Genomic DNA, 26,201 nt, shown 5'->3' on the forward strand with positions numbered 1-26,201 from the left:
ATGAAAAACAAGAGCTTCAGAGGAAAATCCAACAGATTCCAACTGATTACACAACTGATACACACCATAACTCCTAATATGTCGACTGAAAAAGGAGTGTGTGTGTGTGGGTGTGTGTGTGTGTGTACGTGTGTACTTGGCCAGACCAAGAATGATGTTGGAAATCTGTCTCTTTGAGGGGAATGCGGTTAAGCCAAAGTTCTGATTACACGTACACACACACACACACACACACACACACGTCAGTGAATCAATCAGTATTAAAGCCCCGGGGACAGAGGGAATGGAAAGAGGAAAAAGGAGAAGAGGTAGAGAGGAGGTAATGGGAAGGGAAGTTAGCTTCAGCGCTGCAGAGCTCTGAGGGCATTCAAAGCCCACAGCTGTCTGCACATTGTGTTCTGATAAGACCGTCCAAAGCATACGGGCCATCTTTACTTTTATTTCTAACACAGACTTTTATCGCTTTCTGAATTATTCTCTCACTTTGCTCCATGCCCATTCTTCTCTTCTGATTTGAGTATGTGCTTGATTCATTGCCTTCGCCAATGTGGTCAACATTCCTCCATTCAAGCCAAAGACCCCTAGATGTGCTTCTTGTGTGCGTGTCTAGAAATTAAGTGTACTAATTTTAAGCCGTTTTTTTATTGTATTATTAGTCTTTATTAAATGAGGACCATGCATAAAAAAAACATTCATCAAAAAAAAATATATATATATATTTATGCCAGATTTAGCTATAAGCTATTTTCCATCTGCAGTAACTGGGCAGGTACACTCAGAACATTCAACTAAAAAAACACCATCACATAATCTCTACAACACAAACAACTAAACAGATAAATCTACAAGCACACATCAACATATTAACACCAGCACATTCATCCAGTACAACTAAAACAAAACAATTCATCACAATAAAAAAAAAAAAAACTGAATCGTGGTCAAATTAATGTCGACAAGACCGATAGCTCAATATATCCATTTATTTTTCTTACACCTACAGCTGGCTTTGCCTACTTTTTCCTGGAAACAGACCCTGGAGTTCTTTTTGTTTCAGGGAAGAGGAGCTGAAGAGTGAAGAGATAAAATTCATCCAACTACTCCCTCTCTCTTCTTTTATAAACACATAACACACGCTCAATCTTTGCAGGTACTGCATCATCAGAAAAGCCATATGGTTTCATTTTCACCACTTCATGAAGAAGTCTATAAAAAGGTGAGGGTGTGATGGAAATAGACAAAGAATACATAGACTGTGGTCCCTGACTTCCATTGGCTTCGACTTTAATTTGCATCTCTCGCCTTGAGACAGTGACCTCATGTCAAGAAGCAGCTCTCTCTCAAGAAAACAACTCTCAAACTTGTGGTGACATGTTCCTTCTACCTTCAGTTTACAGTAGACAGGAGTTTCCATTGACTGTAAAATGTGATTCCAATCTGGGAGCAAAACAAGCTGCAGCTTCACATTTAGTTTCCTCAGTGGTCTAACTTGATATGTGAGGTCAATTTGGACAAAGTGTGTCTGTCCAAATCGTTTTTACCACAGGGGCTCATTACAGAGCCCGTGTCCTCGACAGCCTTGGCCTCCAAAACCAAACAGCAATGACATCACTAAAGGGTGGCAGTGCTCTACATAAATGCATTCACAAGTGTGAGACTGAGCGAGGGATTTGGGATTATGGGGGTTTGTCTTGTTTTTACAGATCTCGTATTATGTCCTGAAGCTAAGATCATGTCTTTTTGGGACTGTGTTTATGAGTGTATCAGGGCCTCCAGGTGGAGCTGCCAAGCCCCAGCACACAATAATCATAAATAGGCGGAAGCAGACGGATCCAGCCACAAAGCTCATAGCTGTGGATCAATGTGTTTAATGGCCTGAGGGGAGGAAGAGATGGGATGGAGATGAAGATCTGGCCAAAGATAGGGACGACAGCTGACGGACAGACGTGAAGTGATCTGATTTCCAGACCCGTGTTAAGAACCATGAGTTTCACCAACAATGAGCTGGAATAAGTCGGTGATGAGTCCTTGTAAACGTTAACAATTGCAGCCGATGCCCATTCGAGAATAAGTCACGTCAGTTCTTTACTGTTCTCTGACTGCACCATTTACATAATAAATGCAAATTCGTAATTGCCTCGGCCAAGGAGGTTATGTTTCCGCCTCGGTTTGTCTGTTGGTCTGTCCGCAGGATTACGGGAAAACTTGGTGGAAAGGTGAATCATGTGCAAAAGTAAGATCCCACTTAAATTTGGAGAGGATCCAAATCAGGGGGCAGATGCACAAACTAAGTTTCACTTTCCTTAACGCTGCTAGACTAGCGTTTGTGCCGCATTCATGTGGTGTCAGCGTGATTGGAAAATGTGTTCCCGGCTAGGAAGATGTATGTGAACGCCCCCTCGAGACGGAACAACAACTTGGAAAGTCTGCCAAAATGATGGCCCACATTTCATGGCTCACCTGATGATCTTTGCTGTCATGCAAATACTGGAAACAGTGAGCTTTAAACTAGACCTACAACTAATCCTAATTGTGAAGTCCATGTTGTTTTCATATTATAATTTAAAGCTCATGAACACAACGCACCGAAAGTCGGAAGAATAATTATCCAACTCTGGAAATGGGACCATCACAGGAGCATGTGAATATAGTCTGTTCTCATTTTGTTATAATCACCACTAAGTCTGTATTACTGCTGTAATGATGTCCCATTTACTTTTTGACTGCTGTATGAAAGTTGATGATTTTTCTCGGCACAGAAAGACAATAAAAGCTGATTGTTCATTGATCCTAATGGGCTCTTAATAAGTCTCCGCTTGCCGCCTGTTAAATCCTGGCCAGTTCTCTTCTGCTCCATTGGCTGGACTGAAGGAAGAGGAGAATATGGCTTCGCCTCATTCTAAAGGAGCTTTCTGGGACTCTCTGCCCTCCCAAGTCCCATTATCCAAAAAGCTCATTTTCCTTGGCTCTCTGGCAGCTGCAAAGTGTGCAGCTAACATCTTGAATCACCGTTTGGGATCTGCTATACATGGAGAAGTTTCCACAGCTACACATTCTTCTTAGATCGTCTCATATTTATACTGGAGGGCAGTGAAGTGTGTCTGAAAGGAGCCTGGCAATAATACTGGAAGGGGATTAAAGGGCACGGCTGCCCCTTACATCATTACCCACAACTTCCTGTTGATTATTTCACAGGGCACTTGGGGGAGCATGCCATACACTCTTATGCATACATTTGGTTATGTTTCCACACGTGCTGCACCAACATGAAGTGCATTAATAACTTTGCAAGTGCCAGAACCAAGGACAAGCTAAGGGCAAATTAAACTACCTTCCGTCAAACACGTTTCACCTGGGGACTATTTATGTTGAAAATGAATAGCAGGCAGGCGACATGGAGATCATTAGGCGCTGCCATGGAAAGCAGGGCTTCAAAAACACCGCCTCTGGGAGAGCTGGGCCGGTGATTTAGTACTTGGAGGATGGAGGCAGAGGACACGATGGAAAGAGGAACTGAAATCTCTCCATTTCTCCAAGGCCTAGGCTCATAAATCTTTAACATTGCAACAGGGATTTGTCTTTCTTCTCTTTTTTTGGGGGAGAGACCTGAGGTAGTACTTAATGTGACATAACTGAATGCATCTCACCTGGTTGAACCTGCGAGTAAAGGCCACGACATTTGGAGCAGAGCTGTGCTTCTCCTTCTTGTTCCAGCCGCAGCTTGACAGCTCCTGAAAATACACAAAAAAATCAGGGAAACTGATATTTTACTGAATGAACTAAACAGTCATGTCAGAGCAGAGGTCACTCAGTGGGAAGTGGAGAGAAGGCAGAGTGCAGGATATGATGATAGGAGAGAAAAGCAGAGGAGGAGGAAGAAAAGAAGAGGCTGATTCAGTGGAAGTCTCAAGACTGATTAATATATGACAAACAGGTGAAGCTGAGCAGGAAGTGTGAAACTCGGCACTCATTATTGATTACAGCTATTCCAATTTGTAACCAAGCTATGCACTGACTCCTGAATTTAACCCTAAATATCTTGAGTTGCCGTAGCAGGAAAACCCCCAGTGTAACTAATAACATTAACGATAACTCTGCCCCATTTAGTCCTGCCCTGGAACACCCACACCTAAATGTAATGTAGTGTTTTCTGTGTGGGAGGAGGCTCCTGCACGCCATGAACACAGGGTTTATGTGATAAACATTTCAGCCAGCTGCCGAGGGTTTAGTTTCATTTAGTTTATTTTGATTAGAAAACTTAAATACACATCTAAAAAATATTAAATAAGCAATAATAAGTCATTATTATAAGCCTTAGCTTATTGCATCTACCCTTTTTACATTTATTATTTTTGTAAAATGATCATTAAATGTATGCACTGAAAATGAAATTAAAAAAAATTCTAATATTTCCGTACACTGCTTTAATTTAAAAAGGCAATGGCGGTGATTTTGGAACTTTAACAGAGAAAAGTCCAACAACACAAACCGTAATCTCTTTCTGAGTACCAGGTTTGACTCAGTTTGGCCTTGGCTGCCGTTCTCAGTGATGAAGTAACAACGCAGACCACACAGACACTGCAAGGGGAACCCAGTCCCTCCTTTGGCCCCTGCAGGCTGTCCGGAGGCCAGGGACACTGACGTAACAGTAGGAAAAATGTTCCCCTCTTAATCCCTGCCAGCCCAGCCGACTTGGGCTACAAGATGAACAGCTGAATCACACTGCAGCCCCCCCCCCCCCCCCCCCCCCCCCTCACACACACACAACCTCTAGTGAACTGCTAACAACTCGTCCACAAGTTGGACCGCATCGGGAAGGCTCCTCACGAAGAGAAGCCGTGCTCAGTCAAGGGTGAGTTGTTAGAGGCAGCCGGAGGGGCATCATATCAAATACAGATGTTAAAAGCTGACATTCATGCATGGGCGAGGTGATGCACGGCCCCCCCCCCCCCCCCGCCCGGGCCTATGGTGCCTGAGTCGGGATAAGGATACGAGGAGAGGAAAAAGTGGAGAGGAGATGAAGGGATGGTGCTAAGACTGTAAAAGACAGCATTGTAGAACACCTAACAGCATCTTGCCACAAGGTTTACAAGCCTGTGTGGAGCCTCCTCGTTGTCGGCGCATGTTGTCAGGAGACACTAGCCCGTCTCACCGAGGAGAGCTCATCGTTTATTTAACGTCTGTCCTCTTTAAATAAGCGCTTCCCTTCTTCCTGCCATCGTGTCAATCAGTCTCCTCTCCAGCTTCCACACACAAAACGGTGATGATTCTTAAACAAAGACGTGCCAAAGTTAGTGGGAGGTGGGTGTGTTCGTGTGTCTCGCAGCTCAGACCACCACCTGACCACCCAGGTAGGTGGTGCACACGTGAAGAGGCACACAGGAGTCCTACGTCTCCCTCTCTCACCAAGACCACAACATTTCAACCACCTACATGCCCCTTTCAACCCTGGACCACCTGGCCTGTCTTCTATTCTAACACTCTCTCCATCTGTCCATCACGCAAAGCTTGCAGAAATTCACGCTCCATTATTATTCAGCTGTTGTGTAATAACCAAGGGCAGTGCCTCGTGTGTGTTTAGGCAGCAGGTCTACAGAGATCCATAGCTTTTCAAGAAACAATTAGGGTTTAATTTCCTTTATTTTTCTTTCGCATTTATAGTCTCATTTCACACTCAGGAAACAAAAGCCGAGTCGATGGAGAAAGGCTTTGACGAGGCAGCTCTGGTAAAGAGAGGATTTTAAATGCAGCAATAAAAAGAGCGCAGTAAAAAAGCATGCTCCGCCAAGCCACAGACAGCCCATCATTTCCACATGCTGGTCTGGCTGTGCAGTATTTTTATTAAAGCACAGCCCTGTGGCGCTGCTAGAAGCTGGCTGTATCTGCGCTGTCTGGGTACGTATAGCTAACATGAGGGCTGTGAAGGAAAACTGACGTCAGCTTTGGCATTTGACATGGTAAATACAGCCGGAGCAAACAACTCCTATATTTCTATTTTATCAACCCCCATGGAAAGTCTCCACCTTGAATATTCAGAGTCTTTACCGAACTTCAAACCGCATTACCAAACCAAACTTTTACCAAAACAACCCTAAAATGACCATTTCTAGAAGTCCATGTCCCTTCACTCAGCTTTGTGTTGATTTGACTCTGTTTTGCAAACATTGTGAGGAGCATTACATAAACAACTGTATAAGGCTGAATAAGATAACCAGCTGCAGCTAAACCACGAATTGTGATGACCTCATGTAAGACACCACAGCAATTCATTGTGTAAATGGAAAAACTCAAGTGTTGGGATCCCAGGGAATATCAGGGAGAGGCCACAGGCCAAGACATGAAAGGCCAATAGAAACAGCGTGGAAAAAGAAGTGAGAACGACAAAAGAAGGTTTTGCGGCAAGAAGAGCAGAGATTGTGGAGATATACCGAGGATGACAGGAAGCAGTACAATGGAAAATATGAAGATGCGTCTGTTGCTGATCTGTATTTTAACTTGTAGTGAGACAGTGGAACCTTTGACAGACAGCAGAGTTGTGCCAAATTTACTGGCCTACAGATTTACCTGTTCATCTGTTCTGGTAAAAGAAAAAGAAAAAAGAAAGCGAGCAGAACAGTAAATACAAGGAAGAATAAAAAGGGAAAAGAAGGCCGTAAAATGCATTATCGTCTCCGTCAGACAGTTCTAAAACTACAGACCCTGGACCTACAAGCCAGCAGCAGCCTCCATTACCTTGCGGTGTACACCATGGAAATAATTACTTTTCCAGAAGACTCTTTTAGTACATGTACTCTCCATGATTCTTATGGTTGTACAGGCCATCTTTCATGGATAGTAAATGCATGTTTCAATATGAATACTGCAAAGTGCATTTTCTAGATAACAGTAAGAGATCATCAGAATATTTACTGTTATATTGTAAAAGAACGGTGGAGCAGAGATAACACATTAAATATGAGTTAGGTCATTAAATGTGTTTAGATCATAGGTCTTCAACAGGGGGTCCGCAGAGGTACTGCAGGAGGGGGGGGGGGGGTTTGTAGATAAAGCAAAACATTTTTACAAAATAGTTTTTTTTAAATAAATAGAAATCTTTGCACATTCACATCTTTTCCACCCTCCCCCTCGCACAGAACTCCGACAGCACTCTTCTCCCCCCCCCCCCCCTTCATTTGAAGCAGGGGGCCCATGCTACACCAGTTTGGGGGTCCTTGGCCTGAAAAACGTTGAAGACCCCTGGTTCAGATGAACTCTTCCACTGCTTTTTGACAGATTCTATAAGTATTCCATCGGCACCTTTATTCTAACTTAATCTAAATGTTTTAACAAAATTCTCTTTGACAAGGAAAACCTTGTCCCTGTGGTTTTTCTGTCTCTACTGCCAAAACATTAATTTCTCCACCTGTCAGCATGATGAATGAGTATTGACCTATCATGCTGACAGGCTTGTAGTGTGGGTGGGATTCCCTTCTGTGTTCGTTGTCTAGCAATTATTGTCTAATCCCTTCGCCAGAAAACAACATGTGCAGACGACCGGGACAGAAACTGCACTCAACAGCTTTCACGTCTCACACGGCGTTGTGACTGTATGACAGAAACGCAATATTTGAGTAAATGTCTTTTATCTCACAATCAGTGCTGGAAAACATTTAAGCCTGCAGGCGAGACCGGCCCGAGTGTGTGAAACGTTACTCGCCTCCAACTACAAGTTTTCGTCGTCTCACATGAGACCTTCAATCTGTCCAGAGGATTTCTGCGCCGGGTGCTCAGACATGAGAGGTACTGACATACTTCTCATCGGTACGTAAAATGCAATCCGATAGCTATTCCCTGAGAGCTGAAGCTTGCCAGCCAAAGCTTCTAAATTACCAACTTGGCTGTTGTCATGACTGTATGTTAAAAACAACGGCAGGCAGCCCCCCCACCCTCTTCAAGTCCCTCTACATCATTCAATTGCTCTTTTCCTCTCGGCCTTCGTTTCATAAACATCCAGCTGTAGATCCTCGCCGCACGTCTGATTATGAAATGGTCTACTGGGACATGAAAACAGAGAGATGACGGGAGGAAAAGTCCCACAAGGTCCTTTTTTCACTTGCACATCATTTTACTCGCTACATGTCTCGTGTCAGCTGATCTATCCACACTACCAAACCAGTTCCTTCTGGATAAAACCATATCGATGGCGTTGTTACAACCCATTAGTAATCACTGCCTCGTACATTTAGATGAGAAAAGGCGATTTATCTACAAGTCCCTTGCATCCTTCCCCGTCCCCCTCTCTATGATCCATCGTGTCATTTCAATGGCATGTCACTTTGCAAACCAAAAGCCAAAGAACATATCAGCAATTCAGTGGAGGGCTGTACATAAAACATCTGCTCTGCACTACAGATTAGTTTACCATCCAAAAATTTACTTCTGGTCGATGCACTCCGTCGACGCTGTGCTCAACGGCTCTCCATTACTCTGATCCCATTTTGTTCGCAATGAGAAGCGTGGGTATTGTGCCGACGAGGGTCCGTTACGTACATGAAGTAAATCACAGCACGCCTCATGCATGGCGATGCCTTATGGGCTGTCACTTAACCCACCATCGAAAGCAGATGTGTTTAGAGTCCGTGCCGTCTGCTGTGTCAGAGTGGCATGCGTTCCAGCTCAGAGCTTTTGAACCCGGCTCTCTCGAGACTTCTTAGATATCAAAGAGTTATTCAGAAACACTGGTCCGATCGCTTCGTCATCCATATGTCCCACCGCTTTATAACGCCACAGTTTGGAAGAAGAGAGAATAGTGAACTTTGACTCTTGCCCAGATTTTACGCCATCTTTTGGTGTCTCCACCCACAGCTCTCATGTGATCTTTTATTGCCATTGTGACAGACACTTATCTTTTTTGGCTAGCCCTTTCAGGCTGCTCTCCACACATCTGCTCCATGTCAGCGTTGGAACACTTGAGTTAATCAGATCCCCTGTTGTACTGCAATCCTGTCTGGGGTAATTTTTCCAGCTCATGCCAGAATGTCTGTCTGTGCGTCATATACACATGTAGAAATAAACCTGAGCTCTCAGAACAGTGTTTGGACACTAAATCTCGCTCTATGGGGCTCTCACGTATACATATTATATCTACACAGTCATGATGCGTTTATGGAGAAGGGAATAAGCACAATCTTAAACACAGACACCAACAGGCCATGTCATAGCTAGTGCATGTTTATTGTGGTAATTGCTATAATAACTGTACTGACTATTTGAACGGTAACATTAGATACGTGTAACATTTCCACTATGCAGTAGTAAGACTTAAGAGCAAGCTTAGTTTATCGGCAGGAACTCTGTCGTAAGGGCATTCATAGAGCACTCAGTAAAAACATTTGTAATCCGTGCGATCACAGAGCAGGAACACTTGGAACAAACCCGGTGGAAATTATGATTGGTCTATTGTTTGTTTTTATTCAAAAAGTCAAAATATGTCAACTTGAAACCTTGTGAAGAACATCTGGACTTGTCAAAGCTTAGTAATGCATGAAACTGAAGATATCATATCCAAATCGAAAGTCGACTCCCTCCCTGAACCATTTGAACAAATGAGGAGAACAACACATCACATCATGGAAACTATTACTCTTTTTAAAACACTCAAAAATGAAACTACTTTGTTCTAAATTAATGTCTTTTAATTTATGTCCAATACTGTGTCCAATCTACTAGCAAGCACTACTTCAGCTGTAGATTTCAGTCTCGTAACAGAGCATTAAAGTAAAGAATGGGCTGTAAAAACATTATTATTGCACAACTCACGTATTCAAGTTATTTAAAATGTTCCTATTCAGGCAGTGATCAGAGTGAAACAGCAGGCGTGCACACACACACACACACACCTGCATTTCCCATTATGCGTCTGTGAGGAGGACGAGGAGACTGACAGCAGTGGAAACTCTAGGCGAGTTTTACTTTAGTCATAGCTGCGTAGCTTTTTTTCAGAGAGTGCTTTGAGACAAAAGCACCGTGAGAGCAGGAAAAGCCTCTCCAGTCCACTCTGTCCCTGCCAGGAGGCTGCTGGGTCACTCTGCATACTGTACACTCTGCTCCTCGTCTCCCTCCAGACTGCAGCCTTCATCTCCTTGTCAGCCCTGCCCCTCAATCAGGCCAGTGACTGCAAAATGCCCTCTCCTACTCACCCACCCCCAGCACATCCCACTACACATCCAAAAGATCTCACCATCTTAAAGCAATAAGTAAACCCCGTCCCCATGCACCTGACCCTTTAAACCTTCCCCCTTATTTTCCAAATTGCTACATCGGACTGAAATGCACGGACACATTTTCATTAGGCCTATAAAACCCTCTCAGGCGGTCGGTCAGTCAAACCAGAGCGAGCACAGGAGCATGCTTGCATTTATAAACCCTTCAGTCGCCTCTGTGTGAACTTGGCCCTGTGCACTCCAAACGACGTCAATGACTTCCTTTTGAGCAAAGAAAAAGCAATACCCCAAAGACGAGCCCTGACGAGTGCTGCTCAGGGACTTTAATCTTTAGTCTTTTCCATGACTCAGACACAACAAACTATTTACAAGAATCCAAAAAGGTCACGACATACAATTACACTGTTATCTAAATGAAATCAAAGTGCAGGTCTGGGAATAATATCATGTCAGAGGTATGCGTGTGTGTGTGTGTGTGTCAGTGCTGTTAGCAAGTGTTGCACATATGCAATAGCAGGAGTCACACTGTACCACACCACACTGGGATGTGGTCTGTGTGCTGTTTTCATAAGCCCGCAGTGGCCAACCTTAAACACAGGTTATCCATGACGGCTGTCAGGAAGGGCCTAACAATCCAAAAGAGAAGAAGCAGGAGATCACACTGGATCTCAATGAGGCAAAAGACAAGGTGTGCAAGAAGATGCCCCTTTTTCTGCATAACTATTACAGGGAGATCACCCACATAGACATTTTTGCAAGAGATAAAAGAGAAAGAGAGGAACAGAGGGAGAAAGAAAGCAGATGGAGGGAGTACAGTATTAAATATACATACATGTACAATTATGTAAATGATCAACTGTACCTATCTGTTATTGACTAATCAACATATGTTTTGTGGGTGTTGTAATTTGTGATGTGAGGAAATGTGTTTCAGACACATACAATTTCAGACATGTCACACCTCAACCTCAAAATTAAAAACAAGGTGTTTATGTCTCACGCTAGCTGTCAAAACTAAAGCGGTCAACACCTCTCTCACCTCTGGCTGGATGGCTTTGAACACAGGATTATCCATGAGTGTAATCTGGCCCTGGTGGAGACAAAACACAAATTGTTAGATTTGCCATGTTCAGATTAAGACCAAAAGGACTAAATGTTTTCATATTTCCCAAATACCACAAGAGCTGCATTATTGTGTACTGGAAAAATAAATTGTCAAAGGTTACTTATGTTCAAATTGGTTGGAACTCCTCCACAAAAACGAAGAATGCACCATTTTCTCTGAAATAACTTGTGTGTGATAAATAAATGTGATCGGCATCCACCATTGTTTATTAATAATTTAAAAAAAAGATGAGACCCTTAACCCAATATTTTGTTGCATGACCTTTAGAGGCTCTTAATGAGACTAGTGCTCCTGTTAACAGGTACGGTAGTATGGCCCCAGCTGTCTCAGGTCTGATGGGTGCCTTCTCCAGACTACACGTTTCAGCTCTTTCCATAGATGTTCAATAGGATTCAGATCAGGACTCATAAAACAGCCACTTCATAGTCCAATGTTTTCTTCTTATCTATTCTTGCTTATAGCTGCAGAACGCCTTGATAGTCCTGAGATTTCATTGAGCCCTGCACAGATTCAAGGCACCCTGTGCCGGGCGTAGCAAAGCACCTCCAAAACATAACAGAGCATCCTTCACTGTAGGTATGGAGTTCTTTTCTTTGGAAGCTTAATTCACATAAAAAGACATTCTCCCAGAAGGATTGATTATTTTATGTTTTTCTTTCCAAAGTGGAGTCCTCCTGGGTCTTCTTCCATGGTCGTTCAAAAAGCCCCAGATGGTGAGATCAGAAAATGACGTACGTTGACCTTGGAGTTCAGCTTGCATGTCTTTGTTTTTTTCTACCATTCGCACTATCCTTCTGTTCAATCTGGGGTCCATTTTCCTCTTGCAACCGCACCCCGGGAGATTGGCTGCAGTTTCATAGATACTGGAACTCTCCCCTTTGCTTTCTCTGGTCCATGTTCAGTGTGGCGCACACAGTGATTCCAAACAGCATTGTGACTTATTTTCTCAATTTAAATAAACTGAATGGCAAGATAGCCATGTGTGGTACTAATTAAAGAAACAAATTGGTTTGAAATACCATTATAATCCAAGTATTTGTTATCTTTTCTAAGGGGTACCAACAAACATGTCCGGGCCATTTTAGAATATCTTTGTAGAATAAGCAATAATTACCAAAGGCATGCAAGTATACTTGCAAAATATAGCCTTTAATTGAATCACTTTTCAGGAGGAATGAAGCATTATTTCAATGACCTGTAAGGGTACATTTGAGCACATCTGTAATAGTTCAACAATGAAAACAGTACTTTTGAAGAGAGGCTATGTCTTCTCCAGCAGGTGTGTGTGACAGTGGTCTACTGATTGCACCTTTAAATGCCTTGACATAGCATGGAGTGAGTGAAGTGAGTGAAGAGTGCCCTCTTGTGGTTGAATTGTGCAAACCAAAGGAATCAAATCAAAACATTGATACAAGATTAGAGACATGAGCTGGAACATGCTTATTATTACGTTTTTCATGGGACATCCTGAGCGACTTTATTCCTCACAACAAGGTCACGTTAGTTCAACAGAAATGTGACTTCTGTTTGTTCGTAGTTGCCATCGAAAGTGTGTGCAGTCATTAGTGCCTGCTCGGCACTGCCCAGACATAATCAATTATTAATGATCCAAACTCTGACCCCATTTCCTCCTCTATCATCCCATCTCCTCCTGTCTCAACTCAGCACATCACTTTTGTGCTTACTCAACATTTCGTTTTCAAAACACTCCTTTAAACATTTTTAATAACCAGACCAGGACAGACAGACGGACACACTTAAACTTCACTTACTGCATATTCTTCGGGGGTGACCTTCAGCACATCGAACACAACAGCATCAAAACTCTTCTTCAGGTCCGAGGAACCCTTATCACTGAGAGACTCTGAGCTGCTGCTCTTCTAGAAAACACACACACACACACATGTAATGTAAAAGGAATGATGGCTGTGCTGTAAAGAACAAGGTTATCAAGTAGAAGAGGTGAGGTATGCACGGTTGGAGAGGGTTAAATAACCAACATGGTGTCGTAGCACCGCTGAAAATCACTGAGAAATGTGTTGACTTAATATTTCAATCAGAAAAAAACCCCACATGACTACATCTCGTCACCTAATAATGACACACTCGACTTTAAGTGTTAGGAGAAGCATGCACAAGGTGGTTTTTGAAAAGAGTAGGAGGAGGTGTGGTGAGTGGGCGTGGCCTCACCTCAGAGAGTGATGCAGCGGTGGTGGTGATGATTGACTGGCCATTAGGGAGGTCCATCATTCCCACACCATCTAGCTCTAGCGCACGAGACCATTCATCATCCTCAGCTGCAGTAAAGCCCGCCCGGCCCTCTGGAAACACACACAAATAATAGCACAGTGAGTACAATTCACACCACATCTCGACACTTATCACCTGCAAACACAAGCGGTCAAATCGCTCAGCTTTGAAGCGGCAGCACCACCTGCTGGTTGAAATAGGAGTATTCTTATTATAGGCAACAAAGTTAAAGACTGACTTGAATTGAACCTCAGAAAATGAGTTACGACTGAACTTGAGATGGCGGTGAAAGTGGTTGTCAGCGGTTGTCCCAGCAGGGACTGTGAATGCCATATGGACGTACACTTTCACAGCCTGTCACTTCTCACACACGAGAGAGGACAGGACAGAGGGAGCTTAGGCTGAGCATTAGGAAGAGATCTTCTGTGAAAGGGGTTTGGAGAAAGCAGCTGTCAGTTGGAGCCACAACACTAAACAGCTTACACCAGACACTCGAGCATGACCTGCTGCCACTCAAATGACTCTACAGACCGGACTTAACTAAACACAGGAAAGATTTCTTTATCTTTGGTTGACTGGCTACCAGAGCAGAATATGTGCATCCTGAAATTCAACAGCAGTCACACTAGATTTCAACAGCCTATCAGATTTTCAGAGGCAGCTGGAATAGACATAATTGTCAGGAAAATCCAAGTTTATTTCCAATGTCTTGGTTAGTTAGTGTTATGTTCCTCTTCCCAAAACTTGAGTACCAAAGTGGATTAGCTAATGCCGAGTATATGAGCACTCATACTATGCATGTCATTATCATACAATGAATTCAAGCAGGTATATGAATGTGAATGACAAACACACAACACGAGCCCAAAGTCTAAAAATGCCTTATTTTCTTTTACCAAATGTCAAAACACAAAACAGCCAAAGCTTGGTTTTACTTGATAAATGACTTAAATGATTAAATCAATTCTCAAAATTGTTGCCATTTCTTTTCTGTGAATCAGATAATCATTAAGTAGTTTCAGCATGAACATCGATGACTAAATGTTGCGCAAAATGCATTTTCATTGTTGTTCCATTTTAATTTTTTCCTCATAACTAAAAGAGTAGCAGTCATGGATGACTTTAATATTCTTCTTTGTCCATGACTGAAAACACCTCAGAGAGACTATTCTTTGCATAAAGAGACAGTAATGAAAAAATAAGAAGCTGCTTAGAATACAAAGCCATCCCTTATGTACTTGACAATGCAGGGCGTGTGTGTGTGTGTGTGTGTGTGTGTGTGTGTGTGCGTGCGTGTCTAGGTCTGTCTTTCTGGCTGGCCCCTAGGCTCAGACTAAAATGGCCTGTGCTTTAAGAGCCATTAGCTGCCTTCCCCAGTTGCATTCTGCTAAGCCAAGAGCAAACACCACTACATCATGTCAACTTCCCTCCTATTGTTTGACAGCAGTGCATAACTACACAGGAAGCAATAGCCAGTCAGTATTTACAAGTCTGAGTCCATCTGTCACTCAACTGTAATTACCGTACATCCTGGTCTAATGTGTGTGTGTGTGTGTGTGTGTGTGTGTGTGTGTGTGTGTGTGTGTGTGTGTCTTGTCGTTTTGACTGAGGTGTCCCTGGACTGTGATATAGAATATCACTTGAAAGTGTTATCTAGTTACCACAAACGTACGCACAGCGGGGTTTTTTGTTACGGCAGTTAATGCTGTGATAAATGTGAACTGTACTATAAGACTTGCAAGTGTCTAACATAACTAGCCTTCAAAAATAAACACTCCACATTTCCAACTGAACACATCATCAACAACTAAACTTTACTGCCAAAGTTGGGAGTTTGTTCGACTCCACCTACACTCCTGGGTATCTAAAGCCGATTTCTCATGTGAACTTGCAGGTAATGTCTGGAGAATCAGTTTCCCTTTCACACACGGAGCACACAAAAGGAGAGTGGCACTTACTGGAAATACTCTTTTTGATTAAGGCGAGCGGGTGGCACCTGTATAGTCTAGATAATGTCAGGGTTGCAGTGCATGTGTGAACTGGGGCTTTAAACAAATAGAAGAGCACACGGAGAGCACAACGCCGCTTCCATACAGTGAGGGAAAATTAATGCGTGTATCCGCCCTGTGCTTTGGATGTGCTCCAAAAATGTAATGGTTTATTCCTTGGCCCATGCTTCATCCTTCCAACAAGTTTCATGGAAATAGGGCCAGAGGTTTTTCCATAATCTTGCTAGCAAACAAACAGAACCACCGTAACGGCGGTATAAGCAATGTAGAGTGGTGTAGTGTAGGGTGGTGATGGCCTAGTGGTCTAGTGGTACGTCTTCCGAACAAAACACTAGAAGGTCGGGAGTTCAATACAATGGCTGCCACCATTGTACCCCTGAGCAAGGTACTTAACCCTGAGTTGCTCCAGGGAGACTGTCCCTGTACTTAGTACAATGTAAGTCGCTCTGGATAAGAGCGTCTGCTAAATGACCTATGAAATGTAATGTAGAGTCATATTTGTTCCTCACTGTGATGCGTACGACTGCAATCATATTCTAAGATGATTAATACAGTTATGTATACAATGCTGCAGGCACACACACACACGCCTGTGCTGACACCACAAAACAAGCTGTCCTTGCAAAGACAAGGCCGTACTTACCAGTTGTGTGTCAGATGCGCATAGTGTTGGAGGTGAGGTTAGCCTGTTGTTCTGTATTGCTGCTTTTGTCTATTGAGTCCTGTGTTTCTCTGAGGCTGGCTCCTGCTCTCTGTGTGAAAGTGAAGAGAACAACGGAGAGAGACAGAGACGAAGGCAGAATGAGTCTTCTGAACACGAGGCGCGCACACACACACACACACACACCACACACACACAAAATGAACATTGCCAAAACTCCAAATAGCTGATCTGATTTTGTTAGTTCTTAACATCGACAAGAACCGTAGGTGCTGATCCAACTATCGGTGTTAGCAACTATGAACTTCAGAAAAATCTGTTGTGGTAGTTTGACAGAAGTAATGACTCTACACATTTAGTCAGTAAACCTTCCTTCACAGATATGAACATTAGAGCACAAGTGCATCTCAGCTGCAATCCCAAAAGCTGGTTGTGGTATGATATTAATATATTACTTAATAATTCATGATTACTTGGCCTTATTGCTCACCTGAATCCAAACACAATAATTACATTTCAAAGAGTATTTTTTAAAACACTTGAATTTTAAATGACCACTGCAACACCTGCATCAACTAAGCAGGGAGCACACAAAGACACGAGTCCAGGGCTGCAGCTCACAATTACTTTCATTGTTGAATAATCTGACAGTCATTTCCGTATTAATCTGATAATCATTTGGGCTATAAAATGTCAAAATATTATGAAATCCTTAAGGATGTCTTCAAATTGCTTGTTTTGTACAACTAATGGTCTGAAACCCAGGGAAGTTTACTATCACATCAGACAAAGCAACCAGCAAATCTTCCCCAGGGCATTTTTTATTACTCAATTTATCCATTAGCAAAATAGTAGCCAATTTATATTCTGCCGATTGACTAATCCGTTAAAATCGATTAGTTGTTTCAGCTCTATGCAAGTCTAACATTAACTACATCTGAATCCTGTAAACTCCAAACTTTGGCTTTAAGCAAATTCTGAGTCCATTTGGAAAAACTTCACTGGCATCATCAACAAGAACAGGTGCAACTCTACAAGCCAATGAAGTTTAAATCCCATCATGCTCTCTGCCTCCAGACCTTTTACAGGACAAGACTCACAGTAGCCAGTAGGTGTCTCACTTCTCTAAGAGATTAAAGTCTGTGTGTTGGACTGTGTGGGACTCTGGCTGGCTGAAGACAAATGCAGCACGTTGGCAGACAGCGGTTGGCCTTTAGCCATCAGGTAAGGACTAAGATCTTGTCATCCTCTCCAGGTTGTCATCATGCTGGGTAGGGGTACAAAGCTCACACGCAGAACAAACAGTGGATTAGGTTGTCCACTCTCCAAGGTACACTTTAAACCCTGGCTGACATAAGCCTATGCATTCTTTCAAAGATCACATCTTACCGAGTAAACACCACCCCAGAGCTTTGATAACAGCCCTCACGAGCAACACATGTTTTGTCCTAGGGATATGGAAAATAACATATGTACAAAGAGCTCACGTCTATAGTCTGGGTGTCATTGTCACCTAACAAAAGTGTTGCTCTGTCGTCTCTGAGCCGTGCAAACACCCCGTGGCAACAGACGGTTTCTGCTCGTCTGCTTTCAGCGTGCACTCTCCAAAACCATCCTGTACCAGTTTACATCTCTTAACTTCCCAGCTCCTTACAACACCCACACCTCCAGCTATGCTACTTGAAAAACAAAAAGAGAGACAGCACCCCCTCCTTCTGAGTCACTGCCCTACCTATCCAATCCTCAATAGCCAAAGTTCCTGATGTAAGAGCCCCCCCCCCCCCCCTTTTCTACTCTTGGCAGCATCCATGCAACTCTGACAGTGAGCTGAGCTGACATGTGTTGTGTTTGGTGACATAATTCCACGTGGTTGAGTCCTCACGCTTCGCTTATTGAGGTTCAAGGGAATGTTTATATGCCCAGCTGAAGGAATAACATCAGCGAGTAGTGATAAGGTGTAGGCGTGCGTGTTTGGAGGAGCTGACGATGTTTCGGCATCATCGGGATAAGACTTCAGGAGGATATGACAGGAATTAGAGAAAGAAGCAGAGCATAACAGAGGCAGAGTGACAGAAAGGGTTCAAATTGGAGCTTGTAGCAGAGGATGTGTCGCTGTTTAACTGCATGTGACTCATTACACTGCACAGAGCAGGTGCGGTTGAGTCAGACCTCTCCGATTCGGCTTGCTCTCCCTCTCTCTTCGTGTTCTCAGACTGCTTTTTGACATTAACATGCATACTGCAGGTAAAGGCACTGGGCAGCCTGTTACTGGAGGGCACAATGGGTATTAGCAAGTGTTGTTGTGTGTCGTCACTCACATGTCGGCGTATTTGTGAATGTGACAACACATTCCACATCCTGCACTGATTCTTTACATTCCTGCCTCCAGTGGCCCTGAAAACAGGTCTCCAGCACCGCCATTGGACATGTCCTCTGTCCCCTCTGTGCTCGTCTTGTCCTTTTCCCTTTTCCCCTCAGCCTCATTTTACAGGTGGTAAACAAATCAGAGTATACACTGCACACAGTATGACAGTGTTTGTAGCAGCGGAGGGCACAATACTACGAATTACGAACAAAAGGTCAATAATCAATTAGTCTGGGCAGACAATTAATCGGCAACTATTTTGATAATCGATAAACCATGTGATTTTCAAGAAAAAAATCCAAACATTTTCTTATTCCAACTTCTCATTCGTGATTTGCTGCTTTTATTTGTCATGTGATGTTGTTTAATATGTCATTTTTGGACAAAAATGACATTTAATAGCTCCAGCTTCCTAAATAAGAATATGTGTTGGGTTTTATCTTGCATTAATAGATTAGGTAATTCAATCTTGTTGGGCTTTAGTCTTTTGGTCTGACAAAACAAGACATTTAAAGACCACCTCAAAGACAGTATGATGGGCTATAATTGATTAATCAAGAATATAAATATTGAAAATATTCAGCAGATTAATTGATTATGAAAATAAGCGTTAGTTGTAGACTTACAGTACCAAAAGAAAATAGGGACAGGCTAAACACAGTTAAATACTATCTTGGATATGTAAATTATCAGGAAGCATAGCAAATATTTTGTCAATAATAACTTCCTGGAATATTGGTTAAATCCTGATGGGGAACAACATGAGCTTCTGTTTGGTAATACACTGAAACTTTCACCATTAGCATTCTCATGACCAACTTATGTGACCGCAGCTGTTTTTCCCCTCTTGGCAAAGCGATTGATGAAAGATGTATAATAAAATGTTCATCATTTATTATTCTGTGGAAGCCATGACAAATCTGTGGCAGTGCTTCACAGATGGCCTTATATCGTGGAAACACTAAGAATCTGGCATTCAAAGCAACAAACTGCTCCAAGCCTTATTTACTTTTTTATGCGTTTACATGTTTACGAACTCCTCCAGCTCGGTCTCAACACGAGGCACAAGCTACCCCATAGGCACACACCAACACGGATGAGCGTGTGTGTGTGTGAGGGGGGGGGACCATGCTTTTGTGTTCCTTTACAGAACGGAACCTAAGTGTGTTCAGGGAAAGGGACACAAGATCAAACATGTGAGATGTGTGTAATTCAACAGCTATGACAACTCTGCCGCGGTCACCGTCTGTAGCACCGTAGGCCTATCTTTGAAACTTAGCAGCACTGCGAGCCTCCCTTCTCAATCTGCCCCCACTGTATGTGAGAGCACCACAAATATCCATCTCCTCATATGCTCACAGCAAGACACATAGACCTCATAATTATAAACAGAGAACGGATATTGAAAGGAGATTAAAGTATTACAATATTTATATATTTGCATTACAAACGTCTTTGGTGACATTCACAGACAAAAAAAATGCTGTCTTGAGTTTCTGCTAATGCAAATTGAACATTTCCTACTGCTGCAGATTCACATAAAAGCATTGAACTGGTGAAACTCGAGTTGACTTTTATTAGGAAGTAGTCACAGGAAATGCAATGTGTTGGTCAGTAAGCTCGACACAGAAAACAAAAACAAGACAAAGGTCGTTTTTTGGCATTTTTTGAGAGGGGATCAGTTTGAAATATTGCAGGGAGTAATGGAACAATAAGGAGAAGCCACAGTGAGCCGTTAGATGAAGAGACTCATGCTGTATGCAGCAGATCGTGGTTGCTCACAGAATGATGGGAAAAGACCAATTATTGCCCGATTGCTGTATTAAAAAAACGACAAGTTTGTTTTGCTGCCTCCAGTATTCTGAGACCTGTAGTAATAAAATGCATTAGCCGTTACCACCAGTAAATAGGGTGTCGCCAAATCAACCAGGACTGAAATCTTAAGGGTCGGCCACTTTAAATGTACAGTACCTCTCATCTGTCACCGTCTGTATAATGCATGCACTGTACAGACACATGCTGTATGCTTTGCCTAGCAGCGGCAGAGCTTGATGCATTTGTAAAGCATGCCGCAGATGCACCAAAGTCAGGGAACCGAAGTAGGTCAGTGTGTTGAGCTGAGTGGTGAGGAGTCTGACAGCACATTAAGCGGAGCCCTCTTCTTCTTTTCGTTAGTAAACACAGTACACACAAGGCCATTTGCACTATTAGGAGCTGTAGGCAGTCAGAGTCAAAGCAGTTATCTTTGCACTATATTGTAGTAGGCGGCATTGTCATATGAAAGGGAGACTAAAGCGGTCTTAACAACATTACAAAAATAAGAGCCTTACTTGTGACTTTGGTTTGAAGTTTTGCAGAGCCTGTTAATCACCAGAGCTAGTTAGTGGTGTTTCAGTAATGGATCGGGGTTCCATCTTTCCCCGGGCTCTAGTCAAGCCCCCCCCCCACCCCCCCGGAGAACACTATTGATTTGGAGCTAAGAGGGGCTGGATTGATCACACACACACACACTCTCCAATAACCTTCACATACACACAGGGACACAGCGTGTTGCTGCATGTCACAGCAGTTCGATATACACTGCTTTTACTCAGCAGGTCTGCTGTTCACGCACAGGTTGGTGGCGCTGCCTGCGGAGGAACAATGTTGTGTGCGCTTGTGTTGCTATCGCGGGAACATGACCAACGGGCACAGCCATCACTTAACATGCCGCTGATGTTCAGATCCTTGATGGAGGTCAATAAGGTGACAGAGGCATGGCAGTTTGGACCAGTAAGAGAAGAAGAGTTTTCATGAGTACAACTATATAAAAAGGGCGGAGGGAAAAACACAAAGACTGCAACTACATATGTAAACACAACTGTACATTTAAAAAAAACAAAAAAAAACAATGTGCTCCATTTTGCTCAACTTTTTGTTTTTGCCCAAGGCTGCCCAACTGTGCTTCCAAGAATGGGGGATTTCATCATTTGAACTTTCACACACAGAAGAGGTTTATTATTTTGAGGCATCACATGGTTTGCCAACACAGCTTACACCACACTCTGGTGTCCCGTTGCGCAGCGAATGAGGCTCCATCAACACAGAAAACAGACACAACAGGAAGTGAGAAGATATCTCTACATTCCAAATACACTGATCCTTCCAGACAAGAAGATTTCTGACTTTTCATAGCAGCAGCATGATGCAAGAGAAGACAAAGACAATTTAATGGGGCCGTATAAAATCACAGTAAAAGCATTTTTTAAGAAAATCAATTGGAAATGAACCCAGTGACACCACACAGACTCTCACCACCCTGACAATGAAGCGCCAGTGCTCTACCCTCTAACATACCACGCTATCAGTTCATGAATATTTAGGCCCGTCAGTGACTGGAAATAAGCATCATCTTGTGGGAAAACAGAGTACCCAAGTGGGTCTTAAAAAGTGTGAGATGAAGCACAGGAAAATGTGGACACAATCATCTTACTTTGAACCTAAAGATATACATCATTTCAAAAGTGCAGCGTTTCTCAAAATCACAGCAGCAACACAGTCTTGTATTTGTTCATACCATCTTGATTTTATTATGGTCCTTATTTATAAAAAGGAACATAACTAGTTGATCATTTTTTATGTCTAGCTAATAATGCCTTCAGTATCTAAAATGACAATCCAATCTACTTGTATGAACTAAAGTGAACACAGGGTAGACTCTTCTTTTCCTCTTGGCTCATCGTCAGTTCAACCAGCAGCAGGACATATTAGATAACATGTTGTGGTATGACCAATGTGCAGCCCATGTGAAGATTATTCTTCTGTGAAATGTGTAAATTCATATGACCATAAAGGAAATTGGGATCTGCATTACCGCCAATGCTTACTGTAGTTTCAGTGTAATTTGCACTTCAGCTAACAACTTAAGTTAGGAACAAGGAAAGTTGCAGCAGCAGTTGAATTCAATCGAGTTGATGGAGTTTCTTCAAAGTCTGAGTCTTCTTTTTTTCTTTGCAATCTGAATCCATCAAAATTTTTGGCTTGGTTACGTTTTTAGTCATGGTTACTGTGTGTACTGGCATTCACACGGAGGCATCAATACGTAATAAGAAGTGCAAGTACTCGTGGGGGCAAACATCAGATGTGCCAGTAACAACGTAACACTGAGTGCAGGCCAAATTCAAGCACTGCTCATCACTATGTTTTTCAAAAGACTCTTTATAACACCTTCCTCCCTTTCCCCCCCCCCCCCCCTCACTTGGCTTGCCTGATTTTCTTTAGGAATTAAATTTATGCATTTTATTGAGTTTCCTTTATTTCAACAACCGTGCTGGTTCAAACTGTCACATTCTTTTAATTGGAAATATAATGAGAGCTTTATTTTCTGGCCAAACAAAAAAGAATTTGTCAGTTGGATGAACATTATCAGCTCATTCTTTTTCTGCAAAGACATGCAGAAACCATGATGCATGTTAAGTAGACACAAAAGCATACGCATACCTAAACCTAGTTTAGTTAGATCTGTATACCCCGTTTGTGAAATTCCACTTGTTCTAAATCGGTGTTGTAGCAGCAGCTTGCACCGTGGGGTGTGATTAGGCTTTTTTTAGATACACTTGCCTCTCTCTTACCCTCGTTCTTTCCTTCTCCCTCGATCCCTACCGCTCTCAGGGTTGATAATTAGAGCTCAGGCTGTACAGACAGGCTGTTCAGGCCCCACTTCAGCCTCTATCCTGGCACATCCCCCAGTGACACAAGCACACTTGGTATGTACTCTAACGGACCTAGAGATCACCTTCCTTCTATCGCCCAGCCTACAGCTGGAAGTGGGAATCAAATTGAATTATCCAGAGCCAATACAAGGGCCGGACTGGTCTTGATAACTGTATCTGATTATCCATCAAATCAACCAAAGAGAGGCTACGGTGCCAAGCTTGCGAGTAGTGGCATGTGGCAGGGCCCCAGAGCAGCAGGCCGTCACGTGTGGGCAGTGCACCGGCCTACAGTCCTGATTTGTAGACCAAATGGGAGCGGGCAGGCAGCCCCGCCCAAGTTTAACTTTACTGCTGAAGACTAGGCGACACGAGCGTGGTGGCAGATGAGTGGGGGAGAAAAGGGAAAGGAGGGGGAGAGAGGAAACGGAGGAAGTGAGGAGCTGGCAGCAGCACTGATGTCTGTGGTCATTGCCTGCACGGACTATTAACAAGGAAAGGGCAGGCTAACAATACAGGGCAACAGAGCAGTCAGTGAGAGCTGTAATGTTTAGAGGAAACTGATACGATCTCTATGTCTTCCTCTATGAGTCTCTGAGGACTGGCACAAGTCAAACCCACAGCAGTAAAACCTCCTCATGGAGACAGAGCAAACACCAATTCAGGCTATAAGTGACACTGTATGCCGGATGTACAGAGAAAACCATCATGATGTAATGGACAAGACAAGAGACTCTTCAAGTGCGTGTGAATGCGTGTAAGCAAGAGATAAATCTGAGCAGAGACCATACTCCTGCACATTGGAGTATGCAGGAGTGGGCCAGGTGTAAAAACCTGCATAGCATACTGATCCATCAATCGGGTGCTCCGAACGATTGGTCGCTGATCATTATCAGCTGATATTCGTTATTCAGTTTAATTGTGGTCTCTGTAAAGGCTGATCAGAAGACGCATCGATTCAGAATTTAAACATTTCCAATACTCATTTGCCTGCGTTCTTGCCCGACCGTGCGGTGACTTTTCATGTCAACGCCGCACAAAACAGATGACTCTAAAAACACTGCCGCCAATGTGGCTAAACAGGCAAATATTAACGATGCAATTTGACAACATGAGTGACTGCGTCTTTGACTCTGACAGACGACTTCTCATGGTCGTTTCAGTTAAATGTGTTGAAGACCGGGAACGTTTCTTTTCATTTGGGAGTGACACTTTGAACAGACATCCCCATCGCCATCTCTGTCACTCAAAATAGGTTTGTTTCACCTTCAGATTGAAGGTACCACAAAGACAGGCAGGCAGCATTTCCGAGGACTAATTTCCAGTTGGGCCCTCAGGGCTTTTGAGTGAGACACAGACTTAAGAGACACGACATGCTGCAACCTGACAAACCATACAATTATGCAAGAGCAAACACACACACACACACAAAGTCCTTCAGTCCTGGGACAACAATACCTTGTTATTTAGAAAGAACAAACTCTGTACATCCAGGCACAGGAAACCGACTATGGTTCAAACTATTCGACAAACCAGCCAGCTGTATAAGCCTGCTCCTATCAGCCAAAAAGGTCAAACTGTCTCAATGTTTCTGCAACAAACATTAATTTGTTCTCCCATCTTGTGGGAGGATTGCTTGCCCTTTCCAAGGTTATTCTTGCAGACAAACTTGGACTGAGATACAATACTTTAAGAGTTAGCTTCATGAGGTAACATGAGATTAGGGATAGTAAGGGAGCAGCTCTACTGAATACAAAACGGAGGGAGTGCTTCTCATCCAGCTGCATTGTACAATCCATCAAGTTATCCATTCCCCAGATAAAACGGTCAAATCTACCGTCTCCATCACAATGAGCTCATCCTCCTCCAACAAGTCATTCTGTCCTCTTTTATGTTGGCCTACTCTGCTCAGATACTTGACCCAAAAGAGCAGTTAACCAGCCCACACCAAAACGCAGACTCTGTGCCGTCTTTAAAAAGGTAAACATGCTGTAGGCAAGCTATTGTTAGTCTTATATCAAGTGTATAATTATAAGGTTTACACATCCAGGTTTTCAGTAAGAAACTTTAGCTGCCAACATAGCCCTGTGTCGCTGATCTTGTTGAGCTAAACTTTCAAGTATGTAATTGTGAGATTAGTTTTGATCCAGAACTCAAGTCACTTTGAACCTGCTTAACTGAGCAAGACTGAGATAACAGGCCTCCCATACAGCTAACACTGGCTCACACAATACACACATACGCGCATGACTTCCCCTAACATGGCATTGCCCCGTCTCCAGGGCCTGATAAAACAACCAATTACAACTTAAAACACAAAAGGAGCGCTGCCCAAGAGGGAAAAGCAGGGGAAGGATTGAATAAGGGGAAGAAGGGGAAGAATGGGAAAAATAAGTGTCAACTTCCAACACTTGTGTTCAGCATCGGAGCAGGAAGAGCCAAAACCACATCCAAACTGTCAAGCAAAGTTTGTGAAACAGGGACATGAACTATACACACACAAGCCTCTTTCACACATGAACTGCAACCCTGAAATTATAATTTTCCGGAGGAGCCGTGTGTGAGAATGCAAATCTCTGAATCATTCATAGCGGACATTAAACGGAATTTACCCTGCCAGTTCCCCAGAACAAAGTCTGTGTAATGTCTGATTTCGCCCATGTGTTAATAGAGAATTAGAGAATTCCTCACTTTAACCAAACGGAGTATTTCCAGTAAGTGGGAACGTATCTGACACGGACAATCTCCTGTTATGTGCTACATGTATAAAAGGGAATCACCGGACATTGTCCAGAGTTCATACAAGAAAAACGGCCACACACACACGCACAGTTTACTAGGTCAAAGGTCAAATGGGGGAATAAAACATGACACCCACACAAAGAGGGGTTAAGGGA

General features: G+C 43.1%; 1 protein-coding gene across 5 annotated transcripts in view; it reads right to left on the minus strand.

Annotated features, from left to right (window-relative positions):
- ralgps2 (Ral GEF with PH domain and SH3 binding motif 2) overlaps nt 1-26,201 on the minus strand; it is a 65,373-nt gene that overhangs the window by 30,852 nt on the left and 8,320 nt on the right. For 4 of the 5 annotated variants that reach the window (XM_029429277.1, XM_029429275.1, XM_029429276.1 and 1 more), the window contains exons 2-6: nt 16,231-16,339; nt 13,519-13,649; nt 13,101-13,208; nt 11,242-11,292; nt 3,648-3,731 (exon numbers count right to left, since the gene is read on the minus strand). In XM_029429277.1, the coding sequence (XP_029285137.1) occupies nt 3,648-3,731; nt 11,242-11,292; nt 13,101-13,208; nt 13,519-13,578 (303 nt within the window). In that variant the 5' untranslated portion in view covers nt 13,579-13,649; nt 16,231-16,339. The remainder of the gene's footprint in view (nt 1-3,647; nt 3,732-11,241; nt 11,293-13,100; nt 13,209-13,518; nt 13,650-16,230; nt 16,340-26,201) is intronic. The other variant, XM_029429274.1, reaches the window with a different exon arrangement.

The sequence above is a fragment of the Cottoperca gobio genome, chromosome 4 (assembly GCF_900634415.1).
Source record: "Cottoperca gobio chromosome 4, fCotGob3.1, whole genome shotgun sequence".
NCBI lineage: Eukaryota > Metazoa > Chordata > Actinopteri > Perciformes > Bovichtidae > Cottoperca > Cottoperca gobio.